The sequence below is a fragment of the Zonotrichia albicollis genome, chromosome 11 (genome assembly GCF_047830755.1).
Source record: "Zonotrichia albicollis isolate bZonAlb1 chromosome 11, bZonAlb1.hap1, whole genome shotgun sequence".
Lineage (NCBI taxonomy): Eukaryota > Metazoa > Chordata > Aves > Passeriformes > Passerellidae > Zonotrichia > Zonotrichia albicollis.
Genome location: NC_133829.1, coordinates 1,445,455 through 1,464,156, shown reverse-complemented (window position 1 = coordinate 1,464,156; position 18,702 = coordinate 1,445,455). Strand labels below are relative to the sequence as shown.

Below are 18,702 nucleotides of genomic sequence, written 5' to 3'. Positions count from 1 at the left end.
TTAAGGACACCAATGGACAGTTTGGGGTGTTGCCATGACAGTGATTGGGACACAGCAGCATCCTTAGGTTGGTGCAATCCCAGTAAAGCACACAAGAGCTCAGTGACAGGTAAGACCCTCCTTCTTTTTACAGCTGGGACAGTTTTGTTCAAGAATTTAAAGTCAAATATATATTAAAAAAAATTGCATTTAGTTCTTTTAACTAATGGGACTCAGGGGTGAGTATCAGTGGAGTTCTGTGCTCCAAGGATTTACTGTTCTCCAGTAGCACAGTTGAGTTTTCACGGGAATGCCACTGGAATTCCATGTAGGGGGCTGGGGAGCTGCAGAGGAGCCGTCGCTGCTCTCCTGCAGTGCCCTGTCAGGAGCAGACCCCGAGTTCCTGCCGTGTCTGTGGGTGGGAGCTGCAGACACGAGTGCAGCCAGTCAGTCCTGGAGAAAGCCCCGAGGAGCAGAGATCGCACCCTCCCTCCCTGGGAGCCGTGCATGGCTGCCCTGTGCTCCTGCTGGGAAGGTTTTCCTCATTTCCCCAGGCTGCGGTGCCGCTGAATTCCCAGGCCCATGGCTGAGGGCGGGCAGGGCAGGGCAGGCGCCATCCCGGGGACAGGGACAGATCCCGGCACTCCGTGGCCTCGGGGCAGCCCCGGGGAGGCTCCAGGGCGCACCGCCATCCCATCCTGCTGTGAACTCACGGCCCCCGAGGCTTTCACTGGAATTCTCTGCTTTTGGGCTGTTTTTTTTTCCTGACAGGATTTACGAGAACACTTTTTCCACTCGGGTTTCCAGCCACGTGGTGCTGAAGGGTCTGGTGCAGGCTCTGTGCTGGGCTGGCCAGAGCTCGGGCAGGCTGCAGCGAGCCCGTGCAGAGCTGGGGGCTCTGCTGGGTCCCAGTGTCCCCATCCCTGCTGGACACGGGCAGTGGGAGGAATTCAAACCCTCAGCCAAAATAGAGTGAACTGCCACGGCTGAGCGGGTGCTGCAGGCCAGGCTGGGTGCCAGGGCTGGGTCGGGGACAGGGGAGTCTGTGCCAGCCCAGGAACACCGGGAATGTCTGAGCTGGGAATGCTGCAGCAGCACCAGCCCTGGGCTGGCACAAGGACTCAAACCCGGGGCTGTCCCTGCCCGTGGCAGGGTGGGACCGGGGGCCTCTAAGGGCACTTCCAACCCAAACCACTCTGGGATTCTGTGGAACCAACTGGGAATTCTACACAAAGAGAAACTGAGAGGCACAAATTTGCTCTTCCGCTAATGCCCCTTTTATTCATTTCTGTAACTTCTTATTTTGTAAAGAAATTCTGTAGCCAAAACCAAAGGGTCTCTTCAGAAAAACCCCAAACAACCCACAAAAAAATAAGCACCAGCAAAGTAAACCTTGATTTTAAACCACAACACAACAACCTCAAAGGATCATTAAATTATTTCCCAGTGTGTTCAGCCACGCTTCCTGCCTCCATGATTTGTGCCCCCACAGACAAGACCCACATTTACAATAAATCATGTTTAAAAGAGTTTTGAGTATGGGAATGAGCTGCTGTTACCTCATAAAAAGGCAGCAAAGCACTGGGTTTTAACTGATATGATCTCATTAAATTTAAAAAGTCACATCTCTATCACATGTCTAAAGAATGGGTTTATAAAGTGTCCATTTTTTTCTTCGCTGCCTCCACTCTATTCCCTTGGCACTTTGGCCATTTATCAGCATTGCACAACAAAGATTTAGAAAGGGCAGAAAGAATCTCGGCTGCCGAGAGGCCAACATGGAAACCATTGACTGCCTGCTGGGAATGAGCCGGTGCAGCTCTGTGCCCCTCTCTGTGCTGGGACAGGAGAAGGTGCAGGCACAGCAGGCCCCTGGGAAGGTGTCCCTGGCAGGAGTTTCCTTGGCTGTCTCATATTCCAGAACTCTTCCCACACCCGGTGTTTCACCACGGGGGAGCTCCTGCTCAGGCTCCAGCTGGGAAACGCTTCCCAAACTGCCAGTGAGGCTGCAGCTCTTGTCCTTAACGCTGCAGCTTCCATGCAGGAAATGATTCCCAGCATTCCAGGAATGAGGATTTACATTCACCTGTGCTTCAGCATTAAAAAGGGAATTCAAGGAGCACTCTGGAAGTGCTGCAGGACATAAAGCCATCCAAGAATCGATGGCAAACCCGTGTCCTGGGACTCGGCAATTCAGGGACATTGGAAAAGGTAATATTGAAATTCCTAACTGAGGGTGCTCAACAGGGTGGATTTTCAGATGGATAAGGAAAAGTTCTTGGGGCCAGACTCTTCCTGTGGATCCACAGCCTGTACCTGCACAGAGCAGCCAGGGTGGCACCTCCCCTTCCTCCTCACCAGGCTCCACCTTCCTTCCATGTCCCTCATTCCAGAGGCTCTGTGCCCTGTGCTGCTGTGGAAGTGACGGGGGCTCCCTCCAGGAAAGGGAACACACAGGGAGTGGGCACTGACCCACACAGGGGCACCGAGGGCTTTGGGAGCTGAGGACAGAGCTCCCCAGAGCAGCTCTGTGCACTCTGCCGGGCCTTGCACAAGGTTTGGGCAGGGAACTCCAGCCCTGGAGCAGCAGCAGCCACCTGGCATTGCAGTGGGGATCCAGGGAGTGTGCACAACACCTGGCACTGCAGGGACACCCCCGTCCTTCCACAGGCAAAGTCCAAACGAAATCCAAGCCTGGGGCCACGTGCAGTGGCTTTGGCACTTGGCAGGATGGGGCTCAGCAGCCCCCTCCTCATGGCTCATCCAAATCTGGCCAGTCTCAACTGGGAAAAGCTCCACAAACCCATCCAAGAGCCCTACAGCTGAAAAATGCAGTTTGGAATTCAGGAGTGACTTCCCAAGCCCCAGCCCTGTGTGCAGAGATAACTGGGAGCACATTTGTTTATTTAAACCCCAGAGAGGAAATCATAAAAATGTTCATTTGTAAAATGTAAACTCATCACTGTTTCCTTGAACCACACACGTGTCACCTCCCCAGGTCCTCTGGGAGAGGAGACAGGACAGTCACACAAAGCTCTGGAGCTGGAGATGCTGTGGAATGTGGGACACGGGGAACGCTGTCACCAAGGGCAGCAGCTGCAGCTAAATGGGGTTTTTGGCAATGAACACTGATTCAGGGAAGGATCATTCCCTCAGGATTGCTCTGGCACTTCAGCTACAGAGGAATTCAGTTTTCTTCATCCGAGGAGAGACCTTCAATCTCATCCCTGTCTCCTCCAATTGCCATCCAGAAGGCTTTGGCCACCTACAGTGGGAAAGAGATGGGAAAGGGAGAACATTCCCCTCACACGACTGAAGATTTTGTATTTGCCATCCAAAGGGCAGGAACTGAGCAGGAGCTGAATCTGGCACCCAGCTCTGTGAGTGCAACACATCCTCTCAGAGGTGAAGGAATTTCAGCAGCACAGGGCAATGGTTCAGGTCACAGGAGGCACCTGTGCTACAAAACCTGTGCTATTCAAGGCATCGTTCCATTCTCCAGGAGATCCAGACTTTGCCATTGACTTGTGCAAGCTGGCCAGCACCCCCAGTGACTGCAGGGCGTTCAGCTCAGAATTCAGAAAGGGGAAAGTCTTTTTTTAATGGCACTGGGGTGGAATGAGATGATCTTTAGGGTCCCTTCCAACCCAAACCATTCCAGGATTTTATGCTTTTCTGGTATTTCACACTTCCAGGTTATTCAGTTTTTGGGAGATACCTGACAAGTCTCATAGGACCGTGTGGTTTGTTCTCACTACTCAATCCAGGAACTCTGCAGGAGCAGGAACTGTGGCTTGGAAAGAAATCACCCATTTTACTGACCCCACCCCAATTCCCAAAGCTCACCTTCTCTGCGTGCAGCTTCCTCTGCTCGTGGGGCAGCGTGGCAGCTTTGTCTGTGGGCAAGGAGAGGAGAGGAGAGGGGCTGTGAAGCTCAGGAGGGAGCAGAGAACTGAGAAAACCTCCTGCCCTGGAGCTGGGAACTGCAGGGAAAACCTCCTGCCCTGAGTCTGGGAACTGCAGGGAAAACCTCCTCTCCAGGAATTGGGAACTGCAGGGAAAACCTCCTGCCCTGGGTCTGGGAACTGCAGAGAAAACCTCCTGCCCTGGGTCTGGGAACTGCAGGGAAAACCTCCTGCCCTGGAATTGGGAACTACAGGGAAAACCTCCTGCCCAGGAATTGGGAACTGCAGGGAAAACCTCCTGCCCTGGGTTTGGGAACTGCAGGGAAAACCTCCTGCCCAGGAATTGGGAACTCCCAGTGCAACACCTGCTGCTTTCAAGAGCATTATCAAGATAAAGGACAAATGAATGGAAAGAGCAGCTTCCTCTCAAGGACCTGAGGCAGGAGAACAGGAATTTCACAGCTCCCCAGCTCACTCCAGGCTCTCTCTGAGCCCCTGCAGGAGGTGCCAGAGCTCAGGTCCATCTCTCCTGGTGCGTTACCTTTCATTTCTTTCAGCTTTGAGAAGAGCCTTTCGAAGTTCTCCAGGTCGCCATCCCTCGTGGTCAGGCTGGCCAGCTCCTGGATGTCCATGTCCAGCATGGGATCTGAAATACAGCTTGGTTGAAACGATTCTGGTTTCTCAGCAGAAAACCAAGATTTTAACAGCTGCAAATCCCATTTGCAAATTCCAATGTCATATGAGAGAAAGAAACTTAATTTACTGATTGCTCATAAAGACAAATCATGGCATTGTTACAGTGGTGATTAATTTTGTGGCAGAAATCCTTCCCTGGCAGGGTGGGCAGCCCTGGCACAGGTGCCCAGAGCAGCTGGGGCTGCCCCTGGGTCCCTGGCAGTGCCCAAGGCCAGGCTGGGCAGGGCTGGAGCAGCCTGGGACAGGGGAAGGTGTCCCTGCCATGGCAGGGGTGGGATGGGATGAGCTTTAAGGTCCTTTCTACCCAAAAAATTCCAGATTCCATGATTCTGTGATCCATTACATGTGAGCTCATCCAGTATTTAAGATTTCTTGCTGATTCCAGAATGATCTGGATTCACAGCCACAGAGTGAGTCAAGGATGAGCTGATGAGGGCACATCAGAGATGCAGATGTCTCACAGGGCTGGTCAGGCAGTGCCCGTGTGCCCCTGCCAGGCGTGCTGAGCTCACCTGCAGCAGTGCCAGGCTCCAGGCTGTGTGTGCCAGCTCCATCCTCCCCACCATCCGACTGGGATTGCTCCCTCTCTCCTGGCCTGGACTGGCAGGACACAAAGGTATTTCAGTATCCAGTAATGCATGAAAACCATCAGCAGCAAATCAGGTGCTCCCAGCTTTTCCTTCAAACCCCTGCACGTTATCCCAAAGTGTTACTGCACAACCTGTGCATGGAAGGCCCCTCCTGCAGCACTGGGAGCTGGGGCTGCAGGAAGGGATTTCAGGATGGGTTTGTTGGGGTTTTTCCAATAACACCATGGAATGACAGGTTTTGTTGTGCCCAAAGGGGATAATTAGGATATAATCAAAGCCATCTTGAGTGGAGCTTTTAGTGCTCTTTCCTTTGGCTCTGTGGCCCCAGGGGAGGTCCCAGGCGCCCCAGTGGATGCAGGCAGGGCCTGAGCAGAGCAGCAATCACTGCAGTCACTGCAATCACTGCAATCACTGTTTACTTCTGTCTCCGGGGTCTCTTCACAGCCACGGCTCCTGTTGGCTCCTGCCAAGGTGCTGAGGAGACCAAAGCCCTGGCTCCTGTCTGCAACAAAGCACAAATTCCAAAATTACTGCAAATACTGGGGCTGGCCAGGTGGGACAGGGGGAATTTCACAGCACCATGCAAAACTGTGCCAGTGCACTTGAAAACAGATTTTAAGCATAAATTTCACATCAATTCTAAGCTTTAAACTGTGTCTGCTGCTAAATATTCCCCCCAGGGAAGGGAATGTGAGCCACAGGAGATGTGGGGTCTTTCAGAGCTTGTTGGAAGCCTCTGCTCCGTTGGGATCTGAGCTGGTAAATTCCAAATGGGCAGCTGGAAAATCCAGAAGCAGAATTTGCTGTTCCTGGTGCCCAGGTTTAACTCCATGGGAAGCAGCCCTGAGTCTGAGGGTGGGTTCAGGAAAGGCAAGGAGAGCCTCTGCTCACACTGAACAGGCTGGGCACGACAATCATGGCAAAGAGAATTGTTAAATATCTAATTCACAATTCCTGGGTGGATTCAACCATCAAATCCAGGGTTTCCTCTCACTGCAAGGTGCTCTGGGCTCTCCCCACTGCTGGCCTAGGGTGTATCTCAATGCTGTTTTAAAACCCAACCTAAGAAGTGATTTCAAACCTGAGCAATCATCTAAGATAATCAATGTGGTGCAGTATTTTTAATTTGAACTGGCTGTATTTTTAAACCTGTTTTATATAAAAATATGTGCATAATGGGTGATATGATGAGGTGTTTTTTACTAAGTCAGGTTTTTCTAAGTCAGTTTACTACTCAATACAAACTGGCCTTGCACTGAGTAGTAAATATTTGCAGTTACACAAGGCACTCAGGAGATTTTTCTGCAAACCTTTGTATTTTAGTCAACTAAAACTGAAAAAATGCGAAGTTATTGTACCAGAAATAGCCAGGAAACAATGACTTCTGCCAGAAGCAAGATTTAATGTTACTTTTTAAAAGAAGTATGTTCTAAATTATTACACTCATGCCTAAGCTCTAGACTCAACTGTTGAGGTGATGTCATTTGGATGCTCTGCCCAAATCTCCTTGCCATTTCTGCAGCCTCTCCTCCTGAGGGGTTGGATGTGTAGCTGGGCCCATCCAGCACTCACACAAAATCTCCATGAGAGAATTCCTGAGCCCCATTCCCTGCTCCCTGCTCCTGCAGCTGATCTGTTCTGCCCCATCCCTGGCAGGTATTTGGGGCCCCTGGCTCTGCTTTACCCCTTTTGCTGCTTCAGCAGATCCCTGGCCAAAGGGGTGGGAGGAAGTGGAGCTGAATGAATTCCCTGGAAAACCTTCAGCTGCCTGTGAAGTGCAGCAGGTCAGTGAACAGGGAGTGCAGGATGAAGTTGGGGATTTGCATCCCAGTTTCATGGGCTGAGCAGAGCTGGCTTTGGGGAGGCTGTGAGGGTGGACATGGAGCCAACGTCTGAGTCACCTCAGGCACGGTTGGACACTGCAGTGCACAATGTCCCGGACAGAGAACGTTCCCACACTGGCACAGGGCTGGATGCAGTGATCTAATCATGGCCCTCGCTCATGGCTGGGATCAGAGTCTGCCCTGCACAGAAAAATGGCAGTGGCTCCACATTCCCTCCTCCAACACTGCAGAACCTCAGCCAGAGTTATTACAAATGTCATCCCTTCTGAAAAACCTGGAGTGTGCAGCAGGGATCTCTGAACAGCAGCTGTTTGTCCCTGGATCCATGTTTAGGGAGGAGGCAGACACAACACTTGGTTGCAGGCACACCCTTGGAAAACCCTTCCTATAAACTCCATTTATTGGATGTAAAAGTTATTTCAACTTCTGGGTGCAATTCAGGAAGTGGGTGATGCCTTACACAGTGTTCTTGAGGCAGGAAAGCCAAAAATGAGCTCATCCCACTTCTGGAGGAGTCAGTGGCTATGGTGGAGCCCAGAGCAGCTGTGGCTGCCCCTGCAGGGCTGCAATGGGATGGGATTTAGGGTCCCTTCCCACCCAAAGCTTTCCAGATTCCATGCTCTGGGTAGTTCCACAGGAACCACTCATGATGCTCCAAACATGGATTCAGCATTCCCACATTCCAGTTTCATGGCCAAGTGTTTTCCACTGCCTTTACCTATTATTATTCCTCCTGTCTCCAGCTGACACATGGTGATCCTTACACATAAAATTGGCATTAACACATCAAAATTCACAATGTGTTTGAATGGCCTCCCTAAATGAGGTTAATTGGCTGTGATTAGAGGCAGGCTCATTCCTGGCCCCACCTGAGGTAAGCAGCTTCACCTGGGCTCACTCAGGCTGGGATTTAAGCAGGAAAGAAGCCAAGCAGCCTCTTCTGGAGGGCTGGAAATGGTTTCTGTTCCTGCCACAGAGGCTCTTGCAGGGACAGGGAAGGTTAACAGCAGTTTAACGCCTCTGTGGGGAGGGAAATGTGGTACCTGGAGAATCCCTCACGTTCTCCTGCTCAAGAAAACTTGCAGAGACTGAAGGGAGCTCCAAGGTTGGAGAACCAACCTGGCAGAGTCCCAGGTAAGGCTGCTCCTTTGGCTTGGAGCAGAGATAATGCTGCTCCATTCACTCACAAAGCACCTGGCATTGGTCACTTGGTGTAAACTTGTTTCTAATTCAACTCTGTTACATTTAATAATTCTTTTTATGGATCTGTGTGAGAATGATGCATTTAATGTAGTGAGAGAAAAAAATTTTAAAAAAATTTAATTAGTGAGAGAAAAAAATCTGAAATTTAAAATTTTAACGAGTAGGTGTGTGAAAAAACCTGCAGCTTGACAAGAATTGTGTTGGGGCTTAATGCAGTAAAATAATGAGTTTGGTGTTTGTGCTTGAAAAAGGCTATTCCTGCTCTGTCTGTAAATTTAAATTCTCATGGAAACAGGTTTTGAATTAAGGCAATGCTGCTGAATGAAGGCTGCATCTAACAGTGCTATAAGTATTTGTTAGTAGACATTTACTAGTAAAATGTATTTATTGGAACTCTCTTAGGGTCTCTGATAACTCCCCCCTGCATGGTTTTTAACCAGCCAGGAGTTGCAGCTCATTTTCAGTGGAAAAGTTAAAGTTGGATTTACATGGCAGCCAGTTTCTAGGATCTGGAGGAAGCTGAAAACAAAAGATATGTTACAGGTTGTAAAAAGTTTTATTTTAAGCAAAATGAGCTCAACAATTTCCCTTTGAAGGCACAGTCAGGCTGCAACACCTTCCAAATATAGCTGACTTCCTGAGGGGTTTGTGGTGGTGCAGCAGGGCTGTGTGGGGCTGGTGCTGTGCAGAGAAAATCAGGATTTGCCAAGGAGCCTGACCTTTACAGAACACAGCAGTGATGTGCAGGAATTTCCCCCTGTGAGGACCTGAGCATGTGACTAAATTCTGCTGTTCTGTAAGGTGGTATCTGGCAGATACAGGAAATGTGTTGTTAAAAAGCCGTTTTTAGCACAAGTGAGATAAATAACCTGACACCATCTGCCCAGGTTACATGGCTCTCTGCAATGGTTACACTGAGTCAGAACCCACCTTCACCTCAGTCCTGATGGGCAATGAGAAATCCTCAAAAGGCTGCATTAAAAAATGGAGGTTAACAATTCTCAGCCTGGTTTCACTGAGTCCCAGCAAGCACCCTGCAGACACAGCAGCCTCTCAGGGCTTTCAGTCATTCCCCATGAATGGCTGTGGGAAGGGAGAAGCCACAGCAGAGGGAAATGGGACATCAGGGAGCAGAGAGGTGTTGGAAGGATGGTAGTGAAATGAGGCTTTGGGAATGAGAAATTCCAGGCCAAGCACTCCTGAAGACTTTTATCTTCCTACATTTTCTGTAGCAGTTTGTGTCATTAGAAAGGGAATTAAAGGATTTCAAGTAAATGGAAGGATCTACCCTTGTAACCACAGCATTTCCTTTTCTGATGACTCTAAGGCTAAAGTGATTTTTCCAAATTCTAACTCTACCTGATATTCAGCTTCCTCAGGAAATTATCTGGGCTTGCCCATTTTTTGCACTGTTGTAAATAAAATCTGTGGTTTCCATGTACTCAAGTGGGGTTTTCTGTAGCAAAAACAGCACTGAAATGTTTGACACGGCTCCTTTGCCAAATCTCATCTCTGCACTTGCTATTCTCATCCCTAGTTCAAAAATTTAAATAACAAACCAAAAATCCCCTACAACAAATGTGGAATTTAACCTTTGCTTCTACACTGAAGCATGTATCAGTCTGGCAAAGCTGATGATTACAACCTATTTCTTACTAGAGTTTGGTATCAACTTTGAGTTTTCATTGCAACCTGCAGGATTACTGGAATATTTAACTGAAATGATTGGTAGAGTGCAAGTTAAAGCAGAGAGGGAACAGGAGCAGGTTTAGACAGAAATCCTTTGCTGTGAGGGTGGTGAGGCCCTGGCACAGAGCAGTTGTGGGTGGAAGTGTCCAAGGCCAGGCTGGGTGAGCGTGGAGCAGAGGATAAGCTGAGCTTTGAGGTCCCTCCCCACCCAAACCATGGATGGCAGCATTCTGTGATAAATCTCACCCGCTGCCTGTGACACCAAGGGGGTGAAAGCAATGCCTGCTCCCTGGGGAAGGTGCCACTGTGCCAGCCCAGCTGCCCCATGTGAGCTCCCCCAGGCTGCAGGGCCAGGCCCTGGCACCACCTACCCCCCTTCATCACCACGTTGGACCAGACGTTGGCGTTGAGGGCCTGCACGATGCGCTGCACTCCCGTGGACTCGGGGAAATCATCTGCACACAACAGAGACAACTCCTGAGAGCGGCTCCAACACCAGCCCCTGCTCCAGGCTGGGCCTGAAGCCTCTCCTGGCTTCTCACAATCACTGCCAATTCTGCTCCTGCTACAAAATGCACATTTTTCACCTTTGATTGACGAGAGGCCAAGTAAATGTAAATTAATGCCTCACTTCCTGGGCTGAGCTTCCAGGGATAATGATACTGGAAGTATCTAAATTAGGTATAATGAATTGTGGGCTCAGCATTTTGCAGGTATCTAAATCCTTTTTGTTAAATATTTAACAGGAGGCCTACATTAAATAACATCTTTATAGCATATTATAAAAGTATAATATACTTTAATATAATTATAAATATTAATAAATTAATAATAAATAATATGACCGTATATTATACTTTATAGTATATATATAAATTTAATAACAACAGACAAGAAACTTGAATCTTTCACCCCAAGATCTCTTACAATGCTCTACAGCATAGAAATATATTAGACAATAGATACCAGAATTATTTTTCTTTCTTTTAGAAAGTAAAGAACTTGAGACAACCATTTAAAAAGGGCGCAATGCCTGTAAAAAATGGAAAGGAATATTGTAAAGCTGTCCCCACAATATCTTACTCCAAAAGTTCCAGTAATCCTGGGAATTACAGGAACTTGAAAGCCCAGGGAAAGCATTATTCAGATTTTAATTTATTTACTGAATAGATTTGACACCACTTTGGATCAAGTCAGTTTTCCCATTTCCTCAGTTTAGTCAGCTTCCCATGTTTGTGCAGGTTGACAAAGGGGAAAAAAAAACCCACCCAAACAATCCTTTGGATACAAAACTGTTTTTGTTTAGAAATCAAACTCAAGTGACTCAGGGATCAGGTGCAGTAATTGAAACTGCCTTTAGAAATGCATTTAAGGGTGAAATCAGATGTTCTGCCCTCTGTGGTGCTGCTGTTTGGTTTGGTATCAGAGTCCTTATCAAGAGTCCCAGTTTAGAGCTCTTGTCCTGCCTGTGCAAACAACTGGCAATGAGTCAAAACAAAAGTTCCAGTTTATTTGAGATGAGCTGCCTGAAATGTCAGGATTTGGAGCAGAGATTGGCCCAGTGTGTTTACAGCAGCTGCTGTGCCTTTGTAGCTCAGCCAGAATGTTTGGGGGGTAAATAAGTTACTCACAGGAACAGTTCCTCCTCTGCATGAGTCACAGTGAATCAACCACCAGATTAAACAGCTAGGAAAGAACATGGATCCCAATATCCCACAAATTAACATCCTGAGTTGTTACCATTCCCATTAAAGAAATGGTAAAGAGCTTGTTCCCATAAATGGCAAAGAGCTTGTTCTTTACAAGAATTATTCAATAGGAAAATAACTTGATTAAAGGTTACTATTTTTAAAGCAATTAGTGTTTGTTTAGTCTAAGGAGTCCTCACTTCCGATTTTCCCAGTTTCTGTGAATCAAATCTGTAAATCTCCCTCCTTGACTAAAAAAAGGGAAACACTTTTAAAGGCATGCTGGGGAGAGAGGGAGACTTCCCAGCTCCTCCAGATCCAGTTTTAGCAGGCCCTTAAAGGGGGGAGAGGGGTGGGATGTGTAGCAGTGAGGATTTTATAGTGAATTATTTTTGGTGGCTGCAGTGTGCTTGGAGAACCTGAAATAGAGCAAATGTTAGTGACTAATTCCTCTCCAGCCCGCAGTTATCTCATTTTACTCCAGAGGTAAGGTGTAAATGCTTTTTTGTGTCACTGAAGTGAGGAGATAAGGCTGATGCTGATAAGGCTGTCAGGAAATGCACAGTCACTTTTCAAGAGTGGAACACCACATTTGACTCTTCTTGCTGGTTTTTTTTTCAAGTTATAAATGTTGGGCAGCCAGTGATTCTGAAACTGGTTTATTTCCTGTGTAACAGCTCCTGTTGCTCTGAAAGGTTTCCAACAACCTGCAGTTTTCAGCCTATCATGTCACTGTTTGTACCAAGATAGCACAAAATAGTTTTCAAGTCTTTTTAAACCAGACTTTTTCTGCCCTCATGCAGAAAAATGTTTCTTTAGATTGATTTTCCAAGTGGAATATAAACTTCTGATGTATCAATACAGTCCTAGGGCAGTGCCAGAAAAAGGAGCAGATATTTTGACGTAGGTGCTAAACAGCAGCTGGATTTGGGAGGGGACAAATGGAATTTCTCAGAGGAAATAACCTCCTCCCCCTCCTGACCTTTTACAGCTGAGACAGCCCCACCAACCCCGAGCATTCCATGCTGTAATCATGTGCCATATCAACAACTGCAAGGGGCACAGCTTTACTCAGAAGGGATTTCTGGGCACTTTTCAGTCTCCAAATGGCAAGAGAAGCAGCAGACCTACCATCTTCATCAGGCAGCTCCTCAGGGCTGAGCTCTACCAGCTCAAAGCCGTGCTTGATGCACCATTCTTGAGCTTTCTGTCTGTTTACACCTAAATTGGGAGACAAAAATGGGTATTAAAGGTGCAGATCTGAGACCAGTACAGCACATTTATCAGAATATTTAGCTGTGTTTTATTCCCTCAAAGTTTGCTTGCTCAGGAGTGTATGGGAAATGTAGAGCAGCTGGCATGGATCCTCCATTCACTGTAGCTTCCAAAACTAGAGTTAAACTCCTCCTTGGAACTGAGGAACAGAATCAAATGGTTTTGCAGAGGGCACAATGCAGGTGTGAATGAAGACTTCTGCTGACTCTGGGTTTGACACTGAACTGAGCTGCAGGGACACATCTGCACCTCCCAGCTGGCTGTTGTCCAGAACCCCAGCAAATGTGTGTGCTCAATGTCCAAATGGCAAAAAAATGGCATTAGCAACCAAGTGCTCCCCCTTCTCCAGCAGGGTCATGCACATCCAGCAGCAGGAATGTTTTAGTCCCCCTGCAGTGGCAGGACAGAGCTGACTCTGAGCAATCTGGTAAAATTCTGGTTGAGTTCTAACACATCCCACTGAGGGTTTCAGCTCCTGCTCCCCTGGGCTCTCCAGGCCACTCTCACCCCGACTCTGAGAGGCAACTGTTGATGTAATTACAAAGTCAATTATTGTGCAGGCTAATGGCTCTGAGTGAGGATGGGAGCTCTCTGGGTCTCCTACCGTTCTCAGACACTCTGTCACAAACCAGGATCATCACTTCTGGCAGCCACTCTTCTGTCAGGGGCAGCCATTCAGAGACACCCTCCAGTCCAGTTTTCTGCAGGAGAAAAGAAAAGTGTTCTGTGGAATGCATCCTGCAATACTTTAGTTTTTAATAGTATAAGGATTGAATTATATAAAGAAATGGGCTTTTTTTATCTCATCCTTTCTGGTTTCTGCTAAACCAGTTTTCACTGCTGCTGGTTTAGTAGAAACAATTTTGGGTGAAATGCCCTGAATTTTATGTTTAGCTCCCTAAATTCTGTCTGTCCTAAAGGAGCCTTTAGGAATAAAGCTGGCAGATGGATTTGCCATGGTGGCATAATGGCTCCTGAAAACCCCTCTTCCAGCTGGAGGAGAGGAGTAAGGGAGAAGGAAACTGCTGCTATTGTTAGCAGGGAAATTGAATATCTAGTATTGACTATTGATCTTCTGCCAGTGAATAGAACACTCAGAGGGGAGGGGTGGAGGTTCTGGTTTATGGCTGTCACTGGGAGAAGGCAGGGGAATGAAGCAGGAGAGCCCTTACTGTTGTGCTGTCAAAGAACACCACAAATGCCTGCACAGCCTCGGCGATCTCTGCAGTCACGTGGAACGTGTTTGGGACCACGCACAGGTGGATATCTGCACAATAGTATTTGTTATCTATCGTCCAGGGGTAGAAATTCACTCTTCCACTTGTTATTGCACCCACAGTCAGGTCATCTTCTCCTGTGATACCTGCAGGAGAGAAAATGGGTGAGGAGGAGGGTAAAAGCAGCAGCAAGAAAATCATTTGTCTAGAAAAGCACAGTGCCAATGCAGATCCATCTTTACTACAATAAACCAGTACATAATCACGATCTTTAAAAATTCAACTCAATTTGTTACTCTGTCCCAGATTTTATTGCTTAGCTTTCAAAAGAGTTCATTTTCTAGTTTTCAATCTAAAGTATGACCCAGAAGCTGCAGAAAGCCTTTTGTTTTCCTGGAAATGCCTTTTCAAGTGTTAACCTCACACTCAGTAGCTGTAAACAGGATGTATGGAGAGAAAACCTAAACTTTACTACAACCCTTGCATGCTCCTTGAGATGTAAAGATCTGTTTAACTGTGACCAAAAGCTGAAGGTAACTAATGAGAAAATAAACCCAGTTCCTACAATTCAGCTGCAATTCCCATTAAATTCCACGTGGGAGCTCAACCATGACAACGCAGTGCTTTGCTCAGGGGCTGCCAGGCTCTGCCCTCCGAGGCAGGAACCTGCCCAGAACACTCCTGGAGCTGAAGCAGAGCTGGAAGCACAGCACCCCAGTGTTTCCTGAGGGAAAGGCCAGGAAACCTTGTTCAGGCTGGATGAACTCATGGACACTTTGGAACACAGGTCAATGATTTCTAAAATGGACTGAGTCATCCAGAATTGCCTGGGGCAGGAGAAGAGTTAAAGAATAAAGCCCATGGCTTTTCAAGGATTTGTATTTGAAGGTACTGAGAGTTCCTGGAGCTGCTGGAACGGGCTGTTCCCCAAATAGTCTGGGGCTGAATTTGAATTTATCTGTATCTTATTAGTAAAGAGACAGGAAAACCTCCCTGCCAAGGCTGCAGTGATTTTTACAGCTAAACTGCAAAGCTGAGAAATGGATCTGGTGACTGAGCAAGGGGCACAAGGCAGGAGAGCTGCAAACCAGGATTATCTGCAGCCCTGGGGAGGAGATGGAATCTGAGGGAGAAATGTGACCTTGGAAACAGAAACCTGTAGCATTTCCTCCTCAAGAGGATGAAACAGGAGTCTGCTCTCAGGGTTGCTTAAAATAAGAAGTGCCACATCTAAATGATTTTTCCAGGTTCAAGTTTGATTTATTTTGGATGGCAATTATTTTTCAGATGATTTCAGGTGATCATCTTTAATCAGATATTCCATGCTAAGATTACCCACCTCACTTTGGAGCTGGGGGACAAAGATCCTGAGTCACCACCAAACCAACGTGGGTTCTGAGCTTTGTATTCTCAGAGGTTTTGTTTGGAATATGATAGTAGCTTCCCTTTACTAGTGTTTTAACAGTTAAAAATAAGTAAGTAAATTAAAATCAGTCTGAGCTAACAGAATTACAAGTCAATCAAGAGGCTAAGAATAAAAGGCTCCACAGAAATTACAGAAACCCAGAAAATCAGCAGTAAGACTTGGGGAGGAAAATGGGGTGAGGAACAAAATCAGCTCTGAAGTCATTTGTCAGTCACCCCAACAAGGATACAAAGGGAAAGAACCCTCAGAAAAGGTTTTCAGAAGCTGATATGAATTTCACGTTTGCTTTGTAAGGGACATCTTTTAGAAGAGTTCATGGACAAATTTAGGTCTGAAAGCACTGCTAGAATGAGGCCATGTCCCATTTCCTATTACCTGCTGCTTGTTCCTGTATTTTAAGGGGTTTTCTTTCATCCCATTGTGCTGCTGATTTCCCATCCTTCATGCTGAGATTCTGCCAGCTCCCTGTGGAATTTCTCTCCCAGTAATTGCCCTGTTCCCTAACACCCAAGTAGTATTTCAGCACTTTTAGCACATTGTGTGTGTAATAATAATAATTTTTTAATGATTACAACTTCTTTTTGCAGTTTTTTTCCCAAAGAGATTAAGATATTTACCACTTTCCATAGTGTTTTTCAGACTGAATAAATGTTTTAAGAACATAATGCCCTAAATGCTCCCAAATCCTCAGAGCTGTCAGGTACATGGAGCAGTGCCCACATTCTGGGCCTTGAGAGCCACCTGGTGGAATAAACCATAAAAAATACTCCTAAAATGACACCGAGGAGTAAAGAGAGCCCAAATATGCTGGGGAGGAGGGGAGTGGTAAAAATCCAAAAAGAAAAGGAAGAACAATCACATCAGATAGAAGAAAACTGAACCAATCTTATTTGCAGTTTTGTGATAAATACATCACAATAATAAGGCTGATCTATGTTGAGCACTTTAAAAAGATTTGTTTTGCCACAGTGTCCCATGAATTAAAGCATTCAGAGAAACCTGAACACATAAAAATATATCTAGCAAATGTACCATCAGCTGCTTCTCATCCTCAAGACATTTTCCATTGAACAGGAGAAAAACCCTGGAAATAGTCTTGGAATTGGCCTGGAAAGTTCTGGCAGGTTCCTTCACCCCCCCCCCAAACCCTCCCCACTGCTGCCCCATCCCTGCCTGGGTGTCCTTGACTGTTTTACAGTCTGCTGCCTCTGATTTAATGTCACTTGGGACTTAAGATGCTGATGGTATTTATTTTATCCAATGATTTTATTTCTTCAGGAGGGTTTTAATGTAACCCAGTCAGAGGACACACAGACAAGACTCCAGTTTTGGTACTGGGAGCAGTGGAAGCTGAGATATTCCAAAGTGAGTACTAGTCTTAAAAATAGATAAGCTTGTATTTTAAGATTTTCTCAGATTAAGTAGCTTTTTGCTCACCTACCTTTTCTACCTGTTTTATTTCACCATGCAAAGTAATCAAAGGGGAAACCTAGAGGAACCTTGACTAATTCCTTCCAATTTGCTTATACCTTCCTCAAAAATAAGATAGTAATAATATTTTAGGTGTGGAATCTTTAAATAATTCAGTGTCCTGCAGCTGCTTTGACAAAGAAGCCTTTGCATATCTTGTACTGTTATTTTTGTTCCAAAATGTGCTTTAATGAGGTGGAGGGAGCCAGTTCCTGGGGGCAGCCCTGTGCTTGGTGAGGTTCTAAGTAAGAATTGCTCAGAAAGAGAGAAAAATAAATCCAGAGAAGATTTGAGGGAGTTAAATTCTACATCTCAGTGTGCACAGCAAACTGTTCATGAACTCCCTAAAAACAGGGCTGTCCTAACACAGGCAACCCACCAAGATCATGAACAGCTTCTTCCTGGAAATCTCCCGATTTTCAAAATATTTTTAAAAAACCAGAAATTCCACCATGGTTTTCTGTACTATCAGATCTTGTGTTCCTCTTTTGAGCCATACAAGTGGCAAGTGGTTCCCAGGAAAAACCAATTCCTACTGAATGAGTTCTATGTACTCGGCACCGAGTGTAATCTGCAATTCTACCAGATGCAGGACAGAATTTTTAGCTTTCCCTTTCAGTCCCTCCGCACTGAGAAAGAGGTGAATTATTTCCTTAAAACACCGAGGAGGCTCCTGATACCCTCTGCAAGGGCTCGATCCCTTGGCTGCGATCCCCCTGTCCTGAGGGGAGCATTGGGACCCTGAGAGCAGAACTGCGACCTTGACGGGAAAAATGAGAACCTGAGGGGAAAGCTGAAATTCTGAGGGGAAAATTGGGATCGTGAGGGGATGGCAGCAACCCTGAGGGGAAAACTGGGTCCGTAAGGGGCCGGCGGCGACCCTGAGGGGAAAACTGAGCCCGTGAGGGAATGGCGGTGACCCTGAGGGGAAAACTGGGTCCGTGAGGGGCCGGCGGCGACCCTGAGGGGAAAACTGAGCCCGTGAGGGAATGGCGGTGACCCTGAGGGGAAAACTGGGTCCGTGAGGGGACAGCAACGACCCTGAGGGGGAAACTTGAGACTGTGAGGGGATGGCGGCGACCGTGAGGGGAAATCTGGATCTGTGAGGAGACGGCAGCGACCCTGAGGGGAGAACTGCGATCCTGAGGGGAAAACAGCCCCCCTGAAGGCCGGGGCTGGAGGGAGCCGCTGCCAGCCCGGTTCGCGCGGGTGCGGGCAAGCCGCGAGCCCTGGTTCTGCCCGCTGGGGCGCCGCGGCGGCCCCGACTCACGTTTGACGAGCTCCTCGGGCGCGAAGCCCGCGGCACAGCTGGTGAGCAGCGCCAGCGGCCGCGCTGCCGCCGCCATGGCGCCCGCGCCGCGCCCCTTCCGCCGCGCCGCTACCACCGCCCGCGGGGGGCGCGGCCGGGGGAGGGACCGGGCGGAGCGCGGGCTCGGCCCCCGCTGGATGTGCTGTTCCCCCCCCGGCGGCGGGGCGGATGGTGCCGCCCGGCCGGCGCGTCCCGTTGCCGGGAGCGGCGGTGCCGCCATGGCCGCGGCCGGAGCGGGGCCGGTGCTGCCCGGTGGGTTCGGACAGCGCCGGGAGCGGCTCCTCTCTGCCCGGACCGGCCTCTCCTGCCCCGACAGAGCAGCCGGGACACCCCGAGTCACCCTCAGCATCCCGGGTTACCCCTCGGCACCCCGGGTCATCCCTGGCCGGTGCTGTGAGGGGACGGGGGACG

General features: G+C 48.0%; 2 protein-coding genes across 29 annotated transcripts in view; one reads left to right on the top strand and one right to left on the bottom strand.

The window, feature by feature from the left end:
- Positions 1–1,233: 1,233 nt before the first annotated feature.
- AAGAB (alpha and gamma adaptin binding protein) lies at positions 1,234–18,640 on the bottom strand. Of its 3 annotated transcripts, XM_074549129.1 has the most exons (10): positions 18,253–18,640; positions 14,042–14,232; positions 13,474–13,570; positions 12,726–12,815; positions 10,278–10,361; positions 5,590–5,672; positions 5,093–5,180; positions 4,426–4,530; positions 3,826–3,875; positions 1,234–3,244 (listed from the first exon to the last, which is right to left on the bottom strand). In XM_074549129.1, exons 1-10 carry the CDS (start codon positions 18,638–18,640, stop codon positions 3,167–3,169), a joined length of 1,254 nt encoding a protein of 417 aa, XP_074405230.1. In that variant the 3' UTR covers positions 1,234–3,166. The 3 variants fall into 3 exon arrangements, with proteins under 3 accessions (XP_074405230.1, XP_074405232.1, XP_074405231.1); XM_074549131.1 differs by lacking the exon at positions 5,590–5,672; XM_074549130.1 differs by lacking the exon at positions 10,278–10,361.
- Positions 18,390–18,702, top strand: part of IQCH (IQ motif containing H) — a 74,688-nt gene continuing 74,375 nt past the window's right edge. For 24 of the 26 annotated variants that reach the window (XR_012582068.1, XR_012582070.1, XR_012582069.1 and 21 more), the window contains exon 1: positions 18,545–18,679. The gene's annotated coding sequence lies outside the window, so the exon portion shown is untranslated. Of the gene's footprint in view, positions 18,680–18,702 lie in introns of all 26 variants that reach the window. The other 2 variants (XM_074549103.1, XM_074549105.1) reach the window with 2 other exon arrangements.

Coding starts and splice junctions, on each gene's coding strand:
- AAGAB (XM_074549129.1), bottom strand. CDS start 18,640: ATGCTGAGGGTGACTCGGGGTGTCCCGGCTGCTCTGTCGGGGCAGGAG. Junction 12,816..13,473: donor TGACAGAGTGTCTGAGAACG/GTAGGAGACCCA, acceptor CTCCCAATTTAG/GTGTAAACAGACAGAAAGCT. Junction 10,362..12,725: donor GGAGCTGCCTGATGAAGATG/GTAGGTCTGCTG, acceptor TGTTGTGTGCAG/ATGATTTCCCCGAGTCCACG.